This window comes from Hyperolius riggenbachi, chromosome 5, assembly GCF_040937935.1.
Source record: "Hyperolius riggenbachi isolate aHypRig1 chromosome 5, aHypRig1.pri, whole genome shotgun sequence".
Classification (NCBI taxonomy): Eukaryota; Metazoa; Chordata; class Amphibia; order Anura; family Hyperoliidae; genus Hyperolius; species Hyperolius riggenbachi.
Window position 1 is genome coordinate 218,235,536 of NC_090650.1, and position 20,370 is coordinate 218,255,905.

Below are 20,370 nucleotides of genomic sequence, written 5' to 3' on the forward strand. Positions count from 1 at the left end.
AAGTGCCGGGGGTTAGTGGAAAAGATGCAGATATCAGACTGAGGCTGCCCCCACCGTCGCAAGTACTGTACCGGGGGTTAATGAAGAAGACGCCAGGATCGCACTGAGGCTTCCTGCAGCAAGTACTGGGAATTAAAGTTGAGGATGCCAGGCCCATGATCACACTTCTGCCCTGCTCTGGAGTGGCCTGCACCCAGATGCACAATCCATCAGGATCGCCTCAGCAGCTGGAGAAGAAGGACACAGACAGCACCGATTCCCACATGGACATCTGGATAGGTGAGATCATCCACCCTTACGATTTAATGTTTAGTTCGTTTTTACTGGTGGGAGAAGCAAGAGTTAGTTTAATGTATTGTAGTGTTACTTGTGGGGGAAGCAGGAGTTAGTCAAGTGTTGTGTTACTGGGGGAGGGGAGCAGGGGTTAGTTTAATGTAGTGTAGTGATACTGGTATAGTGTAGTTTAGTAACTGGTGGGGGCATCAGGGGTTAGTGTAGGGTATTTAGTCTAGCTAGTGGGGACAGCAGGGGTTACTGTAGCTTGGACAGAGGGAGCTTGGGGAAAAAAATATCTACAAAACGCCCCTGTACTATAGATGCACCAGGTTTAGCATATTTTTTTTCCTGGTTTTTGACCTCTAAACCTTGGTGCGTCTTATAGTCCGGAGCGTCTTATAGTCCGAAAAATACGGTATTGTACATAAAAAGAAAAACAAATAGTTGCCTTAGGGATTAAACTTTTTTTTAATATATTTATGTCAAGGGGGTCAAGGGGGTATATAACTTTTTTTATTTTTTATTGGTGGGCTTATAAATAGTGATGGATGCAAAACTGAAAATTGCACCTTTATTTCTAAGTAAAATATTGGCGCCATAAATTGTACGAGGGAAAAAGTGCTGACAGGTGAAAATTGCTCTGGTCCTAAAGGGGTAAAACCCTTCAGTGGTCAAGTGGTTAAATTGCAAGTTATATAAGAAAAATGAACAAACTGAATGATTAACAGTAATTGTTAGAAGAAAATTGCAGGAATAGGCGTTAAGCAGGAAGTACAGTCATCTAAATTGAAGTAATAGCCTCAATGACATGTAAAGAACAGGAAAATACTGTATCTGTAAAAAATTGATTTCAACTTTTTGGTAATGATAACAAGCCTAGGAACACATTTTAAAAATTATACTTTACCTTTGCAGTCAATAGTAAGGCCAAAAGTAGAGTCCCGATGACCAGTAAAAATATGATAAATATGCTTATTATTTTGTCAAGCATTTTCTCCAGCCAAATGATCATCTGTAAAATTCAAAGTCACATATGACAAAAGATAAACTTATTCTAGTGGTTGGCAAGTGTGAAACAGATAACGTACCAAAGTAAAGCTTGTTATGTTTACAGTTTAGCAAACACAAAATGGGGGAAATCAATTTTGTTAAGGTTGGATGAATGGATGACAGATTTATTACACATATTGCAAAAATAAATAAAATAAACTTGACAATAATTTGCATACTCACAGCAGAGCAACTGGTTTCATTACACTGAACTATCGTAAAATTAATATGTTAAATGTTAAGCTGCTGTCAAGGTTATTTACAACACAAAAAAACACAGATGTAGTTGAGCTGCTAGTGAGGAAAGCAGAAGATAACAGGATGTCAGGTTTTCCAGTGTTACTCCACAACATACACCCTGACTGCGGTTTTGACAACTGGCATAATACAAGGAGTGCAGAATTATTAGGCAAATGAGTATTTTGATCACATCATCATCTTTATGCATGTTGTCTTACTTCAAGCTGTATAGGCTCGAAAGCCTACTACCAATTATGGTATGGATGACAGATTTATTACACATATTGCAAAAAATAAATTAAATAAACTTGACAATAATTTGCATACTCACAGCAGAGCAACTGGGTTCATTACACTGAACTATCGTAAAATTAATATGTTAAATGTTAAAGAGACTCCGTAACAAAAATTTCATCCGGTTTTCTTCCATCCTACAAGTTCCAAAATCTATTCTAATGTCCTCTGGCTTACTGCAGCACGTTCTACTATCACCATCTCTGTAATACATCAACTTATCTTTCTCTTGTCAGACTTGTCGGCCTGTGTCTGGAAGGGTGCCAAGTTCTTCAGTGTTGTGGTTCTGTGATGCATCTCCCCCCTCCAGGCCCCTCTCTGCACACTGCCTGTGTATTATTTAGATTAGTGCAGCTTCTCTCTGCTCTATTATCTTTTACAAGCTGGATAAATCCTCCTCTGAGCTGGCTGGGCTTTCACATACTGAGGAATTACATACAGGCAGAGCTGTCTGCAGGAAGAAACAGCCTGACACTTCAGTAGAAGATAGCTGCAGGGGGAAAGAAACACACAAGTGATCTCTTGAGATTAAAAAGGAAGGCTGTATACAGCCTGCTTGTGTATGAATGTATTTTCTATGTGTGGACATACTGTACATCAACCTACTTCCTGTTTTGTTGGCCATTTTGTTTGTTTATAAACAAACTTTTTAAAACTGTTTTTAACCACTTTTAATGCGGCAGGGAGCAGCGAAATTGTGACAGAGGGTAATAGGAGATGTCCCCTAACGCACTGGTATGTTTACTTTTGTGCGATTTTAACAATACAGATTCTCTTTAAGCTGCTGTCAAGGTTATTTACAACACAAAAAAACACAGATGTAGTTGAGCTGCTAGTGAGGAAAACAGAAGATAACAGGATGTCAGGTTTTCCAGTGTTACTCCACAACACACACCCTGACTGCGGTTTTGACAACTGGCATAATACAGGGAGTACAGAATTATTAGGCAAATGAGTATTTTGATCACATCATCCTCTTTATGCATGTTGTCTTACTCCAAGCTGTATAGGCTCGAAAGCCTACTACCAATTAAGCATATTAGGTGATGTGCATCTCTGTAATGAGAAGGGGTGTGGTCTAATGACATCAACACCCTATATCAGGTGTGCATAATTATTAGGCAACTTCCTTTCCTTTGGCAAAATGGGTCAAAAGAAGGACTTGACAGGCTCAGAAAAGTCAATAATAGTGAGATATCTTGCAGAGGGATGCAGCACTCTTAAAATTGCAAAGCTTCTGAAGCGTGATCATCGAACAATCAAGCGTTTCATTCAAAATAGTCAGCAGGGTCGCAAGAAGCTTGTGGAAAAACCAAGGCGCAAAATAACTGCCCATGAACTAAGAAAAGCCAAGCGTGCAGCTGCCAAGATGCCACTTGCCACCAGTTTGGCCATATTTCAGAGCTGCAACATCACTGGAGTGCCCAAAAGCACAAGGTGTGCAATACTCAGAGACATGGCCAAGGTAAGAAAGGCTGAAAGACGACCACCACTGAACTAGACACACAAGCTGAAATGTCAAGTCTGGGCCAAGAAATATCTCAAGACTGATTTTTCTAAGGTTTTATGGACTGATGAAATGAGAGTGAGTCTTGATGGGCTAGATGGATGGGCCCGTGGCTGGATTGGTAAAGGGCAGAGAGCTTCAGTCTGACTCAGACGCCAGCAAGGTGGAGGTGGAGTACTGGTTTGGGCTGGTATCATCAAAGATGAGCTTGTGAGTCCTTTTCGGGTTGAGGATGGAGTCGAGCTCAACTCCCAGTCCTACTGCCAGTTTCTGGAAGACACCTTCTTCAAGCAGTGGTACAGGAAGGAGTCTGCATCCTTCAAGAAAAACATGATTTTCATGCAGGACAATGCTCCATCACACGCGTCCAAGTACTCCACAGGGTGGCTGGCAAGACAGGGTATAAAAGAAGAAAAACTAATGACATGGCCTCCTTGTTCACCTGATCTTAACCCCATTGAGAACCTGTGGTCCATCATAAAATGTGAGATTTACAAGGAGGGAAACCAGTACACCTCTCTTAACAGTGTCTGGGAGGCTGTGGTTGCTGCTGCACGCAATGTTGATGGTAAACAGATCAAAACACTGACAGAATCCATGGATGGCAGGCTTTTGAGAGTGTCCTTGCAAAGAAATGTGGCTATATTGGTCACTGATATGTTTTTGTTTTGTTTTTGAATGTCAGAAATGTATATTTGTGAATGTTGAGATGTTATATTGGTTTCACTGGTAAAAATAAATAATTAAAATGGGTATATATTTGTTTTTTGTTAAGTTGCCTAATAATTATGCACAGTAATAGTCACCTGCACACACAGATATCCCCCTAAAATAGCTAAAACTAAAAACAAACTAAAAACTACTTTCAAAATTATTCAGCTTTGATATTAATGAGTTTTTTGGGTTAATTGAGAACATGGTTGTTGTCCAATAATAAAATTATTCCTCAAAAATACAACTTGCCTAATAATTCTGTACTCTCTGTAGATGCAAATGCATGGACAAATGAGATATTCCATGCATTTTTAACACTGCTTCAACTAATTATATATGAACTGGAGAATCATTTGAATAAGTGAACTGCTGATGACTCCTTTGGGGCTATACTGTATATTGGCATGTTCATTTTAAGAAATAAGGACCATTCAAATGTTCAGGGCAGGTTTGAATCTTAAAACTGGCTAATGCGAAAAAGCACACTTCTGAAGAAAATATTTAAGAAGCTGCATACATTTAGCCAGTTTTCCTCAAAAGCATTTTATTTATTCCTACAGGAAGCAGCTCCGGGCCGTCCATGAGGCAGGGTGAGACAGGTTCCTCATGTGGCGGAATGAGGGGGGGGGGGGGGGGTGCGGCGCCACCGAGCTGGAGGGGTTGGCAGCCAGGAAGAGGGGCATCGGGCACAGAGGACTGAAGGGGGTCAGACCTCCCGTCCCTCACCTGGATCCCCCCAGCGATGACTCACCTCCTTACCTTCCCCCGCTCGTCACTGCCTGCAATGCCACACAAACTGTACTTGCCAAAGTAAAGTGGGCGGCATTGCAGGAAGTGACGAGTGGTGGTGAGTGAGTCATCGCTCCCCGCCCACTGCCTCATACTTGTGCACTGCAGCAATAGTTGGAGGGGGAGTGCAGACCGGGGGGGACCCAGGTGAGGGAGGGGGAGGGGGGGTCTGTCATCCCTCCCCACAGTTGTGCCCGCTGCCCCCCTTCCTGGTTGCTACCCCCTCCAAGCTACCTATAGTTGGGGAAATTATACTACCTATGGGGGGGGGGGGGGGGGGCGGGATCCTCACAAGTTTGCCTCAGGGGGCAAAAAGTCTAGAACTGGTCCTAGCAGGTAGCAACAAATTACTAATATTCCAATGCTCAAAAGCAACATAATGCAATCAAATAGCATGCGTCCTAACAATACAAGGAAAAAAAAAAATCAACATAGCTAAAATTACACAGCTATTCTACAAAGTTAAAACTGTATGTATTGATGCTTGTTATATTTACTTAGGCTGGCCATACAGTGGTGGATGTGGCAAACTGATAAGATGATCTCCGATCATTAACTGATCAGAGGGAGATCTCTTTGCTTGAATCACTCCACATACTACACACAGATTTTCAATAGATTTCATCATGAAATCTTAAAAAAAAAAATTCTGTGTGCACATGCCAGGTCTCCATAACTCCACCCTCCAGAGTTTTGCTATAGTACGAATTCACCCGACTAAAGTTTATACATAGCAATAAATTAAAAACCCATACAGCAGGGAAATTAAGAAAGAAAAAAAGAATTGACACTATATACACATATGGTTAACTATTCATGCTATATGGCACTTCAAGCACTCTACTGAATACACATGAATTTAATACAGGGACAAAGTCCAAAACTGGGATGTGATGCTCACATAGGACTGATTTCTATAATGCAGCTACACACCTGTATTGACAATAGAAGCTGAACTGATTTCTCAGACTAAAAATGAACACTATGAAACTAGTAATATGACTCTTGTTACTCTGTTCTGCAGGCACAAGACCATTCAACCTATGTAGGATACACAATGGAGTACAGCTCTGAAAAACAATACTAATTTACCATCCAAGTTTTGAAGGTGCACCCCTAACCAAGCATATCATTTTATACAAGCAGCAGCATATACAGTACTGGATTATGTAGAAACCTAAACTACTCAGTAATTCTCTCAAGACACAACTCTCTAACAAATGCTGCCACCTGCTGGGGAAACTGTTTTAAAATGATTATGCTGATAATATGCAAAAATAAAGTTGACCATTTCATGAGCTGTAAGAATTCAATAAAGCTGAAAACTTACAACAAAAAATGAATAAATGAGATTAAAAAAAAAAAAAAAATAGCTAGAGCGCATACTATATACACACACAAGTCTTCTTTTCCGCTTCTTTGTCTATCCATGCAGTTGCTAATTTGGCCTCAAGAGCACTAATAATTATATTTTATTGTAAATTATTTGCTATTCATTATCATAAGCTATGCACTGTACTTATTTTTCTATCTGAATTTTAAGGTTATAGTACGGTTTATGCACTTATATATTTTTTCTGGTGTGAATCATATGTATTGTCGTTATTATTATGGCCCTAGTACTTTTTCAGCAATTATTATCTAGATTATTTTCTAAATACTTTTACTTAGAAAATTTTCAAGATATTATCTAGGTAATTTTTGTTGTTGCCATATCCACCTATAAGGGCTTATTTCCACTTGGAGTTGGGGCAGTTTCCGATACAGCAGCGGCTCCCCCAGCCCGAATGCCCATGCATGGCTTAGGATTCGGCTGTGTGCTGCATACATCTGCAGCATGCCATCCAGAAGTGCATCTGGATCTACAGAATTTCCTTGCTGGCAAGCTGCACTGGGAAGTGCTGCCTATCTGTAGCAAGTGGAAACAGGCCCTCAAGTTTCTTTTACACTGCAAACTGCAATTCCGATTTCAGATTCCGATTTGCGGTTTTCACTGGGTGTTAGCAACACATGAAGAAAAAAAAAAAACAGCATGCAGGACTTTTTTTAATTGCATTAAACATCGCATGTAGTGTAAACAAGCCCTAAAACAGGTATTTTTGTTTGCCTCACCTGTTGGCTGGACTATTATCACTTATCTACTTGTTAACGGCTCTACAGGCTTCCTCAAGAACAGCTGTGATGTCACCTGTAAATGACAGGTGCTCACGCCGAGTCCCCGAGTCATGCAAGAGAAGAGAAAGGGTGATTTTTTTTCCCCCCAGGCTTAGTCAGGGTTCACACTTGCCAAAATTGTGTGCCTTTTTATATACAGCGGACATGCATGCAAAAAACGCAATGAATGGTTCTCTATGGAGAATCACATTTGAAGCTGTAATACTGTGATTTTCCACATGCGTCAAAAAAGCAGGTTGTGTTGCTTTTTTCACACAGCTGATGAAGACGCAAGTGAATCGCACTATAATGTATTTCCATGTATTAAAAAGTGCAAACTATCACATTTTTATAGCAAAAAAATAAATAAATAAATAAATAAATCGCACTGCTCTTTTGCACTTCTAAGGGTACCAACTCCTGCCCTACACAGGACAAAATTATTGCATGTGCTAGCTTATTCTTCAAAATTACCATACACATACAAACATAGAAGTTACCATAAACTAAGCTGTAACATGTGGATAACACTGAAGGATTATCAAGGTTATGTAAACCACAAATCTGGTTAAGAGCAAAGCTACATACATACTTCAGATTCTTCTTAGCCCAAATCCCTGACTGAAATGTAGAAACTGCACAATTGTCCTCTGAAGTCACCAGCCTCCCCTGTAGTGATACCCTTGTATGGAACGCTGTCCCCTATTTGTCACTTTTACTTAAAGGCTACCTAAAGTGGAAAACAGTGGGTAGTTTAACTTACCTGGGGTTTCTTTCAGCCCTCTAGTCCTTTTCTGCTCTCTGTCATTTCGCTCTCCTCCGTTTAGCTGCAACACCCCTCTGAAAGCTGTCTGACTCCTCAATCGTGCTCCAGTTGGCTGGAGCATTCTGCATATGTGCAGTAGCAATTTATGTACTGCGCAAACACAGAATGCTCTTTTCCAGGAGGTGCGCGGCCCAGGGTTGCGCATGCAGCTGTCAGAAGGGTGCTGCAATTGAACAAAAGAGCAAGCAAAGACAGCGAGGGCACAGAAGGACTGCAGGGGACTGGAAGAAACTCCAGGTAAGTTAAACTGCCCACTCTTATTCCACTTTAGGTTACCTTCAACTAATTTAGAAGGCTCTTGCCCCTTCAGGGACAAGAGCCTTTTTTTTCCCATTTCACTTCTTGATCACTGTAATTGACTTTACGCAGCAGAGCTCTGTGCCGGTGGGCATGCGCGATCGCGTTCCGTGCATGGGAGCGGCCGGTGTGAAAACTATGCTGCATCAGGCTTAGGATGTGTTCCCATATTTTTTTAGTCCGATCTCCGCTTATTGTTAAAGTGACAGTGTATTTTATACATAGGAACCATTTACACTTGTCAGCCCGCAACGGATCCATTGCGATAAGTGGACTGCACTTCTGTGCCTTCTGCAATAATGCCGGCCATGTGGATGCATTCCTGATATCACATATGGGGGTAACGCATCTTCCCTGGGCTCCACTGTCCGCTACTGCTTGCTGCACGTGGTCCAATGACAGATGGGTACCGAGCCTTAAGGCCCATACACAAGTCGGATTTTTCTGAACGACGGGTCGTTTGAACGTCCCGTCGTTCAGTCGTCCGCACGCTAAATCAAGCGTGTGTACAGACTGTCGTTCAGGTGATAAGACTGGTCTTGAGCGATCGTTCGGAAAAATCCGACGTGTGTATGGGCCTTTAGACAGCTACAAATGCGGCGTAGTTTTAACATGGAGCAGTCCAGAATCAGTTATTCAATGGAAGTTCCTGCAGTGTCTGTACATGCCTTGTTTTTATGTGCCACCCAAAACGATCTGGAAAGATTGTTTCAGGCAACAAAGACTGAAAGTGTGTACGTAGCTTTAAGCGTTCAAAACAGATCAATTATTGACTGTTAAACAAAAGGAAAGACACTCAGTCCAGAAGACAAACAGTTCATTAAGCCATTGGTTTACCTGCTCATTAAGCCAATGCCACATCTTAATGTGGGTTGGGAAAAGGGGAGAAGGAAAAGGGAGTAATAAGAAAAAAGAAGAGAAGACAGCAGTACATTAATGAAAAAGGCATATATACACAGTGTGGCAAGAACAAAAGGTGTAAACAAAGGAGAAAAATATATAGTACAGCAGTTGCTATATATTTTTTTTAATTTTAATTTTTCAAACAGGAAGACATATTATACAAAAAAAGTGACAAAACATTCCAAAAGTAGAAACCTAAAATTTGAGCAGCCATAACTTACAGTTTAGACAGGTTTTACATGCATTTCACAAATCTGTATATTAATGTTCATTACGTATACAGGTTTTGCAAAAAGAAAAAAAATAGCTTTTACAAATAGTTCAGAGATTATCATGGACTGCTTAAAGGGAAGGTCCAAGCAAAAAAAAAAAGTTTCACTTACCTGGGGCTTCTACCAGCCCCATGTAGCCATCCTGTGCCCTCGTAGTCACTCACTGCTGCTCCAGTCCCCCGCTGGCAGCTTTCTGACCTCGGAGGTCAGGGCCACATTGCATACATTTTTACGCATTCCAGCTAGTGCAGGAACAAAAATGTACGCGTTGCACCACTAAAGCGTAAAAATGTATGTGTTAATGTTCCTGCACTAGCGGGAACGTGTAAAAATGTACGCAATTCGGCCCTGACCTCCGAGGTCAGAAAGCTGCCAGCGGGGGACTGGAGCAGCAGTGAGTGACTACGAGGGCACAGGATGGCTGCATGGGGCTGGTAGAAGCCCCAGGTAAGTGAAACTCATTTTTTTTTTTTGCTTGGACCTTCCCTTTAACTACATCCAGACAGCCTTAAATATCCCCCCTGCTGTAAAGGTGAGAGAGTGATTGTCATCCTAGTGACTCTCAGCTTAACATGGCTGTAGACTCACTGGGAGGTGAAAAGGGGTGAGGATAGAGAGTAGGTGAAAAGGGGACAGGTCATAGAAGGGACAGAGTGGTTGTGACACACTTGCAGTGAGTTTTGTAATAAATTCATAACAACCTGAAATATTATACACATTTTGTAAGGCAGGTGCTGCATGTGATTGCAAGCATTTGACTGCTGTTTCACTGACTTTCTAACAATCATCACAATAATCTGATCTGACACAGGTAAAGGTGATAAACTATTGACAACTAATAGCATACAACTTTTAAAAATATTGTGTCGACTGGATCAGCAAACTCCCACCTTAGTAAATTTGAGCCAGATTAACCCAAGCCACTGCAAAGCATAAGTACACACCATTTTCTTTCCAGGTACTGACCATTAAAGAACAACTATCAAAGAAACAGTTTTACTGTAAATCCCACATTCCTATTGAGCTTTTAGCCAGCAACACTAAAATGCTTTTCAAAGGTCTCTTAGCACAGCCTGTGTAAAAAAAAATAGCTTTGTTTACCAGCTGTTTTGTAACAATTTTGTGTTGGCATCGGGGGGAGCAGAACTGTAACCTGGCTGTAAACGGTTTACACTTGGTGACAGAGAGAGACATACAGACAGGAACACAGAGCTTCAGCTGATGATTATTTACACACATTTGAAGCTATATTTCTGCTTTCTATCATTCTGAACAGATTCCAGTCACAGTATTATAGCCAGGGAAGATTGACTGGATGGAGCCATTACTTGATCATTTAGGGTAACAGATATTGAACTTCTGTATGTAGTTTGAGTCTAGTCCCAGTTGCTTTAATTATCAAAGAACAGCGAGTCTTCCATTTGCTAATTTATAGTGTTGACGTGTTTAAAGAGAACCAGAGATGAAGCATCCTCTTGTATTTTACCTTATAAATCAGTGGGAACATGACAGTAAACACCTAATCTGCTCTTTGTTACATTGTTCTCTGTTTAATTTGCCTGTTATCACCTCTAAGATAAGAATCCCGACTAAGCAGTCGGTCTGGCTTTGCTACAGAATAATTATAGCTGAGACTGTGTTCTTTGCTGTCTTCAAGTCCAAGCCTGCCCCCTGCTGGCTTTGCTCAGGAATCATTATAGCTGAGTCATTATAGCAAAGCCAGACTCAATGCTCAGTCCGGGATTCTTATCTCAGCTAGATAACAGACACTTTTAGCAGTGAGGATGGAACAGAGAGCATGGTAAATGTTTTCTCTAATGTTCCCACTGATTTCTATGGTAAAATACATAAGGGTGCTTCGTCTCTGGTTCACTTTAAGTAGTTTTGTGAGACCCTGAATCTGTGTCCATGTGCAAGATGTTAACTCACCCTTGTCGCTGCCTCTGGCCGCCAGACACGTTCCAGCTCTTCAAAAAAACCTCCTTCCAGCTGTGAAGGAGAAAGCATTGGACTGCTAGATTATAACTTGGAGCGCAGCGGGTAGAGGTGGCCACAAGGGTGCATAAACACCCTAATCACGGCACGCATGGATTAGGATTCAGGTTCTCATTGGAAGAACTTGGAACAAAGTTCTGAATTTGAACTACTCGAACACATCATCACTATAGATAAACTAGTTAAATTTACTGTTCTGTATTTTCAACACTACTGATTTATAGATAAACTAGTCATTTTTAGTTTGTTTACCTTTGTTAACCATGAAAAAAATTCAGCCATCTATTTTTCAGAGCAATCTAGCCAGCAAAGGTCTTCATGGAAGAATTGCGGCCAAAAAGTCATGCCTATGGATGAGGAAAAAAAGCCAGGCAACTAAACTATGCACAAAAACATAACAATCTGGGTACAGTAAATGGCAACAGATGCTCTGGACTTATGAGCAAATATCTAAAATATCTGGCTGTAGCAGAAGGCAATTTGTTTGCCAAAGTCCTGGAGAGAGGTACTATAATTAGTATCTGCAGGCAGGCGGGCGGGCAGTATGGTAGAGATTCCTTTCAAGTATGGGGAAGCACTTCTGCAAATAGATCTGGGGATTTGGTCAGGAATTATTGCGTCTTCATTGCATATAAGCAGATACAAATCCACCAAGCAATATCATCAGGGACTGACTCCAATATTATTCTGCAGCAGGACAATAACTCCAAACATACAGCAAACATCATTAAAGTGAACCAGAGACGAAGCACCTTTGTGTATTTTACCATATATATCAGTGGGAACATTAGAGAAAACACCTACCCTGCTCTCTGTTTTATCCTTCACTGCTCAGCCTGCTTGTTATCAACCCTGATAAAATCCCTGACTGAGCATTCAGTCTGGCTTTGCTCAGGAATCATTATACCTGAGTCATTATAGCAGAACCAGAAGAGGGCAGGCTTGGGCTTGAAAAGACATCAGAGAAGACAGACTCAGCTATAATGATTCCTGAGGAAAGCCAGACTGAATGCTCAGTCGGGGATTTTATCAGGGCTGATAACAAGCTGATTATTATTATTAATCAGGGCTGATAACAACAGGCTGAGCAGTAAAGGATGAAGCAGAATGCAGGGTAGGTGTTTTCGCTAATGTTCCCACTGATATATATGGTAAAATACATGAGGGTGCTTCGTCGCTGGTTCACTTTTAGAACCTCTTCAGCATAAAGAAGACGTAGTGGTGGTGTGGCCTGCATAGCCCTGATATCAAGTGTATCTGGGATTATATGAAGAGACAGAATGATGTGAGGCAGCCTACATCCACAGATCTGTGGTTAGTTATAGGGAAGGTCTATGAGACACAAATCATTCTGAGTAGATACAGGATTATGCAGATAAGGCATGCAAATGTGTCTTGAAAATGGACCAATTTACTTCAACCTTGGCAGAATTCAATTGATTCATTTTCAAGATGCATAAATGTGTGTGCAAGATCTGCATAGCCTGCAAAAATTCAAAAAAAATGTGCAACTCATTGACCATCCCTAGTAAGTTCTTCAAGATTTTTGAACCTACATGCAAGAGTCTTCAAAAACTATGAGGAATTGTAACTGGAACTGATGTGGTTTTGAGTCAAAGCGTGAATACATAAAATATTGATTTGATTTAGATTTCTCCCCTATTTATTAACTTTGCATTAACTGATAAAGCTATACTATCAACACTCCTATGTATATACTCCTATTTGTAAAAGTACACACACACACACACACACACACACACACACACACACACACACACACACACACACACACACACTGTAATGTTCTATAGCTTGAAACGTAAACTCCATTTGGTGCACTTAATAGAACTAGAACCAGAGATTCAGGGCTCGTTTCCACTATTGCGGTGCGAAATCGCCTGGATTCCACCGCTGATGAAATCGCATGCGGATGCGATTCCGCATGCGTTTTTTGCCACGAATTCGCATAGGTGAGGGTATATGCGATTTTAACCATGTCACTGCCTGTCTGAATTTACATTGGTACCTATGCGAATTCGCGGCAAAAACGTATGGGGAAACCGCATGCAATTTCCCTGGTACATACATTGTGTGCGATTCGCCTGTGTTCCACACGCAGGCGAAGTCTGCAGGGTGCTCCGTGCAGATTTTCTCCGCACAATAAACCGCTCGCGCAGACGCATACGTGGAAACAGGCCCATTCACTTATATTGCCTATGTGAATCCGCATGCGCAAGGCGCATGCGGATTTGCGATAGTGGAAACGGGGCCTTACAGAGACTCTTACCATGTAGAAATTTGTGAATTCATGCAGATAAGATATGCAGTAGATTACAACATGAGGATCGCTACAGAAATGATGCATGCAGCGCTTTTAGAAATGCAAACTCACTGCAAATGCAGCCAGTGTGGACCAGGTCTCTGAATAGACCTGAAGTAAAAGGATTATTGAAGACTGTCTTTTTTCCCCAGAAAATAACTTTCTGTAGAAACCCTTTCTGTATTCATTCTTTACAAACACAAAAATCTATACTGCCCACTCCCAGTATGTGACCCCCACCTTGATCACATTGTTCTAGTAAAGGCTCATACACACATCGGATTTTTCCGAACGACGGGTCGTTTGAACGTCCCGTCGTTCAGTCGTCCGCACGCTAAATCGGGCGTGTGTACAGACTGTCGTTCGGGTGATAAGACTGGAATTAAAAGCGATCCGCCAGGCGGATTGCTCAAAACCAGTCTTATCACCCGAACAACAGTCTGTACACACGCCCGATTTAGCATGCGGACGACTGAACGACGGGACGTTCAAACGACCCGTCGTTCGGAAAAATCCGACGTGTGTATGGGCCTTAATCCTCTAGTCCTATCACTAGCTAAAGTTTTAAAAGGCCTGATTGAAATGACTGCTGGGGGGCATATGCAAATTTCAAGTCTTACTTCGAGTTCACTCAGATGACAGGGGTAATGTTTTACTAACAAAATCTGATTGAGAATTTAATCAGTACAATTAGTTGCTCTAAAGGCTCATACACACGCTCAACAAAAGTCTTTTAAATGCACAATTATCAAACAACTTTATTTGTTGACACAAACCAAAAAAGTTGTTTGCTATTTTTCAAACAACTGATACAACAACTTTTTTGGTTTGTTTCAACAACAAAAGTTGTTTGATAATTGTGCATTTAAAAGACTTTTGTTGAGCGTGTGTATGAGCCTTAACTCTTTCTCTGCCAGGTTTTTGGTGTCTAATTGCACCTCTGGTGACCAAGCTACTTTTCACATTTTTTTCATAGCAGGAGAAAACACACTTTACAGAACAAAAAGTTGTTTTAAGAACCTCATATTATATATTTTCTGAAAGCAGAGTCAATTTAGTACAGCGTGTGGTCATTGTATCAATATTTAAGCAGCATCTCCTTCCACTGTCATCACATGCCAGCAGTAAAGATGTCACCACCAGTGAGGCCTGAAACCCACTACAAATCGCAAAGCACTATCGCGATCGCTAGCATTTTTAATTAGTGTTTTGTAAGCGATTTCCTGAGGTTTTCTGGCCATTTTGGTAGCGATTTTAAAAAGTGTAAACTTTTTGCCGGTGATTGTGATAGTGATTAGCCATTTTAATTTTGATTGGTCCTTTCAAATTATCATTTTATTTTTTTTTACAGTTCACAGTCATTTAAAATTACACATACCGTATATACTCGCAAGCAAGCCGACCCGCATGTAAGCCGACCCCCCCACTTTTACCCCAAAAAACAGGAAAAAATGATTGACCCTCATGTAAGCCGGGGTAGGAAACGCTGGCCGCGTGATCCCCCCAGTATGTCCCAGTATAGCTAGTATAGTGCCCAGTATAGGTAGGTAGTGCTCAGTATAGCAAGTAAAATGCCCCAGTATAGCTAGTATAGTGCTCATTATAGCTAGTATAGTGCTCAGTATAGCTAGTATAGTGCTCATTATAGCTAGTGAAGTGCCCCAGTTTAGCTAGTATAGTGCTCAGTATAGGTAGGTAGTACTCAGTATAGCTAATAAAATGCCCCAGTATAGCTAGTATAGTGCTCAGTATAGCTAGTATAGTGCTCAGTATAGCGCTCAGTATAGCTAGTATAGTGCTCAGTATAGCTAGTGAAGTGCCCCAGTTTAGCTAGTATAGTGCTCAGTATAGTTAGTATAGTGCCCCCAGTATAGCTAGTATAGTGCCCCCAGTATAGCTAGTATAGTGCCCCCAGTATAGCTAGTATAGTGCCCCCAGTATAGCTAGTATAGTGCCCCCAGTATAGCTAGTATAGTGCCCCATTATAGCTAGTATAGTGCCCCCAGTATAGCTAGTATAGTGCCCCCAGTATAGCTAGTATAGTGCCCCCAGTATAGCTAGTATAGTGCCCCCAGTATAGCTAGTATAGTGCCCCCAGTATAGCTAGTATAGTGCCCCATTATAGCTAGTATAGTGCCCCATATAGCTAGCATAATGCCCCAGTATGGGTGGGTAGGTGCTGTCCCTCCCCGCTCCCCCTGCGGCCGCCGCTGCTGCTATTACCTCAGGCGGCGCCGCTTCCTCTATCCCCGTCCTCCTCCGGTAGTAACTCATTCACAGCAGCGCGCCTCTCGCTGCTGTGATGACGAGGAAACCATAGAGAGCGGCTTCCTGTAGCGTGATGCCGTTACTATGGGAACCGCTCTCTATGGTTTCCTGCGTCATCACAGCAGCGGGGGGCGCGCTGCTGTGTGAATGAGTTACCGGAGGAGGACGGGGATAGAGGCAGCGGCGCCGCCTGAGGTAATAGCAGCAGCGGCGGCCGCAGGGGGAGCGGGGAGGGACAGCACCTATCCACCCACCCACCCACACATGACTCGCAAGCAAGCCGACCCCCCAACTTTTGGCCCACTTTTGGGGGGTCAAAAATTCGGCTTGCTTGCGAGTATATACGGTAATTGCGATTCATGAGCGATTTGCCAGCACTAATATACTTTACATTGAAGTGCAAACACTCCCAAAATGCTGCATGTCCTGCCATTGCAATTTTGCTAATCGCAATCGCTACTGTAGAATGAAAAAAAATGCATACCAACTTGCACTAACGTATACCAACGCACACTAACACATACCAACGTAAAAAGAGCCCTAAGGGTGGTAAGTAAAAACTGGTGGGCAGCAGCTTGACCACTCTTCTCCTCCAAGACCTTACTACAGAAAAACCTAGTTACCACAAACAAATTGTATATACACTAAAAAGACAGACGGATTACATACATTTAGAAAAAAGAAATTATTAAATACCTTACAGTCCACCTTTAGGATAAACCTTCCCAACCCTCGAATAGGGCCTGGTGCCAGTGCTTCTTGCCGTGCACTCACAAAATCTTCTATTTTGTACCACCAAGATCCAAAACGATTTGCCACAAAACCAATGACCCCAAAATGGACTACCAACTTCTTAACTGCGTAAACTAGTTTAGAAAATAGTTGAAGAAACAGCATGGTCAATACAGGAATGCTACAAATGTTTACATTCGCACAGGATGCATAGATGATGTATCTGATTATCAAACAGTCAAGTCATGATGCCTTTCATTTAGTGTATTCCATGCAATCTAAAGCACAGAAAGAAAGCTAAATCAAAATGTTTTTTTTAATGGTTCTCATATGCACCATGTGCTGGGAAGAGTTCTGCATGGCATGCTTAATTTTTATGTGCTCCTTTTTTGCACCCTGTCCCCAAATCACACAACAGATGACAATGAATAGCAGCCATATCAATGTACCCAATGTGCCTATTTACGCATGCTTCAGTTTTAAAAGACCCCTTAATCATAGTAAACTATGAACAAATGTATGCAAACCAAGTACAGTATGTGGAAACTTCTTTTCGGTTTGATCACGCAGTTTTATTTTAATAAAATGTTGGTTGTTTAATTGTATTTTAAGATGAAATTAGAAAAGCTAACATGTTATTAAAGGGACTCCAAGCAGTGCAGAAACTATGGAAAGATGCATATCATTTTAAAGCTCTCTTTCCAATGATATATAAACCGCTGCCCTACGCTTTTAGTTTTCGCTATTTTCGCGATTGAAATTGCCGCAGGCGCGATTTCAATCGCAAAAATAGCGAAAACTAAAAGGCGTAGGGCGGCGGTTTATATATCATTGGAAAGAGGAGAAAGAGAGCTTTAAAATGATATGCATTTTTCCATAGTTTCTGCACTGCTCGGAGTCCCTTTAAAGGGATTGCTAGAGGCAAAGCTCCAGGTGTGCTGGAAAGTTTGTAAACCCATTTTCTTACATTTTTTTATAATTTTTTGGTTGGAACATTTTTTCTTCAATAAATACATGATGAAATCCGATAATTTGTGTTACATTTAAGTAAATCTGAAGCGACACTGAAAAATAAGAGATACTCACTTAAGTAAAGGGAAGGCTCTAGATCCCATAGAGCCTTCCTGCGCCTCTCTCCTTGCTCTTGTTCTACAACTGTTCCCCAACTGTGCCCCCGTTGAAGTTACTCGACCTGGTCTAATAATACGCCTTCGGGACTTCTTTGGAAGTACTCACAACCCCAGGTATTTCCAAAGATGAGCAGGTCCATACTGGGCACGTGCAAATCTGGCCTCACACATGCACAGTGCAGATATGCCCGTCTTCGGAAGCACCCGTGGATGGAAGTGCTTCCAAGCCTTGTGAGGAGGTTTGAAGGTGTAGAATTTCAACAGGGGGCAGCGGTGGGCCAAGGGACAAGAATCCCAGAGAGCCTTCCCGTTACATAGGTGGGTACAGTATCTAACTTTGTTTTCCCCATCATCGCTTCAGATTTACTTTAACTTGATTTTTTTCTAGGACTTGTTTGAAAATGAGATGATGTTTTAGATTACATTTGTATAAAAAAAATATAGAAGATTCTAAAGGGTTCACAAACTTAAAAGCAACATTATATATTGTAAATATGAATAAGGAAAAGATAAAAAGTAAATATATGCCAGCTTTATTGAATGGCCACTGACTTACTGTGTGATGTACAGTGCAGGATCAAACTTAATTGGTATAGTCGAAGAAAAGGTGAAAGAGAAAGAAGGGGGGAAAAAAGACAGTAAGGACAAATAAGTATTTTACCCCAGTGCAGTGTAGCAAGCTTATTAGAATAAATAGCATATTGCAGAAGCTACAACAACTTGCCATACATAGTGCACACGATCACCATTAAAAAAAACAAAAAAACACTGACAGCACTGCCAATGTTAAAGCTAAAACAAACATTTACCTACTTGGAGCAAAGACTGAAGACAAATGGACCATCTGAAGTTTGATGGTCTATAGTCAGGTGAATGCGCATTTTGGAGGACCAGCAGGATGTGCGAAATTGAAATTTCAAGGTCACAGCAGGACGTTATCAGGAGAAGAGGGCTAATTTGCACTCCTGCAATGCTTGTTCAGAAGTCTGTGTTAGTATATTACAGTATTCACTTCTTCTGTTTTGGGGGAGTGGGAACTTTAATTACATAGGCAAGACCCTATGTTGGGTTAGGCAAGGGGTCACCCACAATTAACATGTTAATAAAGCCCTTGAAGGTTACACTAGGGGAACAACTTGAACTCATCAGTTTTAAGCGCAGGTGAGTTCTAAAATTAGGCGATGGTACTGTCACCTAACTCAATTCTAATTGTCACCCTGCGGGGAGGTAATAGCTCAGCAAGTTGTTTTCCCCTATGTCTGTATCACAAGCCCTCAAACATATTACAACTTTTCACCTGCTCAGAGCAAGTGAAATGTCGTATTCAGACACCTTTCTCACCGCTGCATGCTGGGACCACCAATCACGTTCCGCTGCTGGGACACATGGCGCACTGATCCTTCATCATGCTGGCGCTCTGGCTATCCTGACAAAGCATCTCTGCATAGGTCCAGCCTTTTTTTCCAATGAGAATCCTTCCAAAGGATGATTTTTATTGGTTCTCTAAACTGACCAACAGAGATCCTCCTCGGGGAGGGTCATTAGCTTTCTGTGGAAAGAATTCCTCATATAGACCACTTTGCTTAGCTGCTGGCTTGGAAAAAATGTTATGAGACACAGAACAGTGTGCACTGCCTAGACACAGCTGTTTAAGATAATGAAAGAAAAATGATGCAGACCTGAACACAAAAGTGCATATACTAATTTATAGCGTCACCACAATGAAGGACTTCAAAAGCACAACCGCTGAAAAAAAATATATACTATACATATTTTATGTCTATGGTGTCTCTAGACTAGGCAGCAGGCATTGTTCAGCGACCAGATCAATTTTCACACAGGATCATCCCTCTCCCCATTTCTTAAGGTGCCCATACACTATATTATATTTTCAGATTAAATGTTAGATTCAATATACCATATATTTTGGACTACTGACTATAAGATGCACCTAGGTTTGAATGCAAAAAAATCAGGGGAAAAAATACCCGAACCTGGTCCGTCTAAGGTGCAGGAGCGTCTTACGGACCCACCCCCCTCCCCCCCAAACTGTCTCTAAACTACTCTGCCATGTCACACTACACTAATCCCTGCTGCGCCACCAGCTAAACTACACTACATTGCACTACAATAATCCCTGCTGCCCCACCAGATAAGATACACTACACTACAGGATCTTCTCAAATAATTAGCATATTGTGATAAAGTTCATTATTTTCTGTAATGTACTGATAAACATTAGACTTTCATATATTTTAGATTCAAATACAAACAACTGAAGTAGTTCAAGCATTTTATTGTTTTAATATTGATGATTTTGGCATACAGGGAGTGCAGAATTATTAGGCAAGTGGTATTTTTGAGGAATAATGTTATTATTGAACAACAATCATGTTCTCAATGAACCCAAAAAACTCATTAATATCAAAGATGAATAATTTTGAAAGTAGTTTTTACTTTGTTTTTAGTTTTAGCTATTTTAGGGGGATATCTGTGTGTGCAGGTGACTATTACTGTGTATAATTATTAGGCAACTTAACAAAAAACAAATATATACCCATTTCAATTATTTATGTTTACCAGTGAAACCAATATAACAT

The 20,370-nt window shown here is 41.2% G+C and overlaps 1 protein-coding gene and 1 long non-coding RNA gene across 3 annotated transcripts in view; one reads left to right on the plus strand and one right to left on the minus strand.

The window, feature by feature from the left end:
* Positions 1–6,209, plus strand: part of LOC137518595 (uncharacterized) — a 62,295-nt gene extending 56,086 nt beyond the window's left edge. The window contains exon 3 of the long non-coding RNA XR_011020852.1: positions 5,895–6,209. This is a non-coding gene — a long non-coding RNA (uncharacterized lncRNA). The remainder of the gene's footprint in view (positions 1–5,894) is intronic.
* TMEM245 (transmembrane protein 245) overlaps positions 1–20,370 on the minus strand; it is a 93,542-nt gene that overhangs the window by 44,412 nt on the left and 28,760 nt on the right. The window contains exons 6-8 of one of the 2 annotated variants that reach the window (XM_068236667.1): positions 16,605–16,774; positions 8,985–9,008; positions 1,184–1,288 (exon numbers count right to left, since the gene is read on the minus strand). In XM_068236667.1, coding sequence (XP_068092768.1) covers positions 1,184–1,288; positions 8,985–9,008; positions 16,605–16,774 — 299 coding nt within the window. The remainder of the gene's footprint in view (positions 1–1,183; positions 1,289–8,984; positions 9,009–16,604; positions 16,775–20,370) is intronic. The other variant, XM_068236668.1, reaches the window with a different exon arrangement.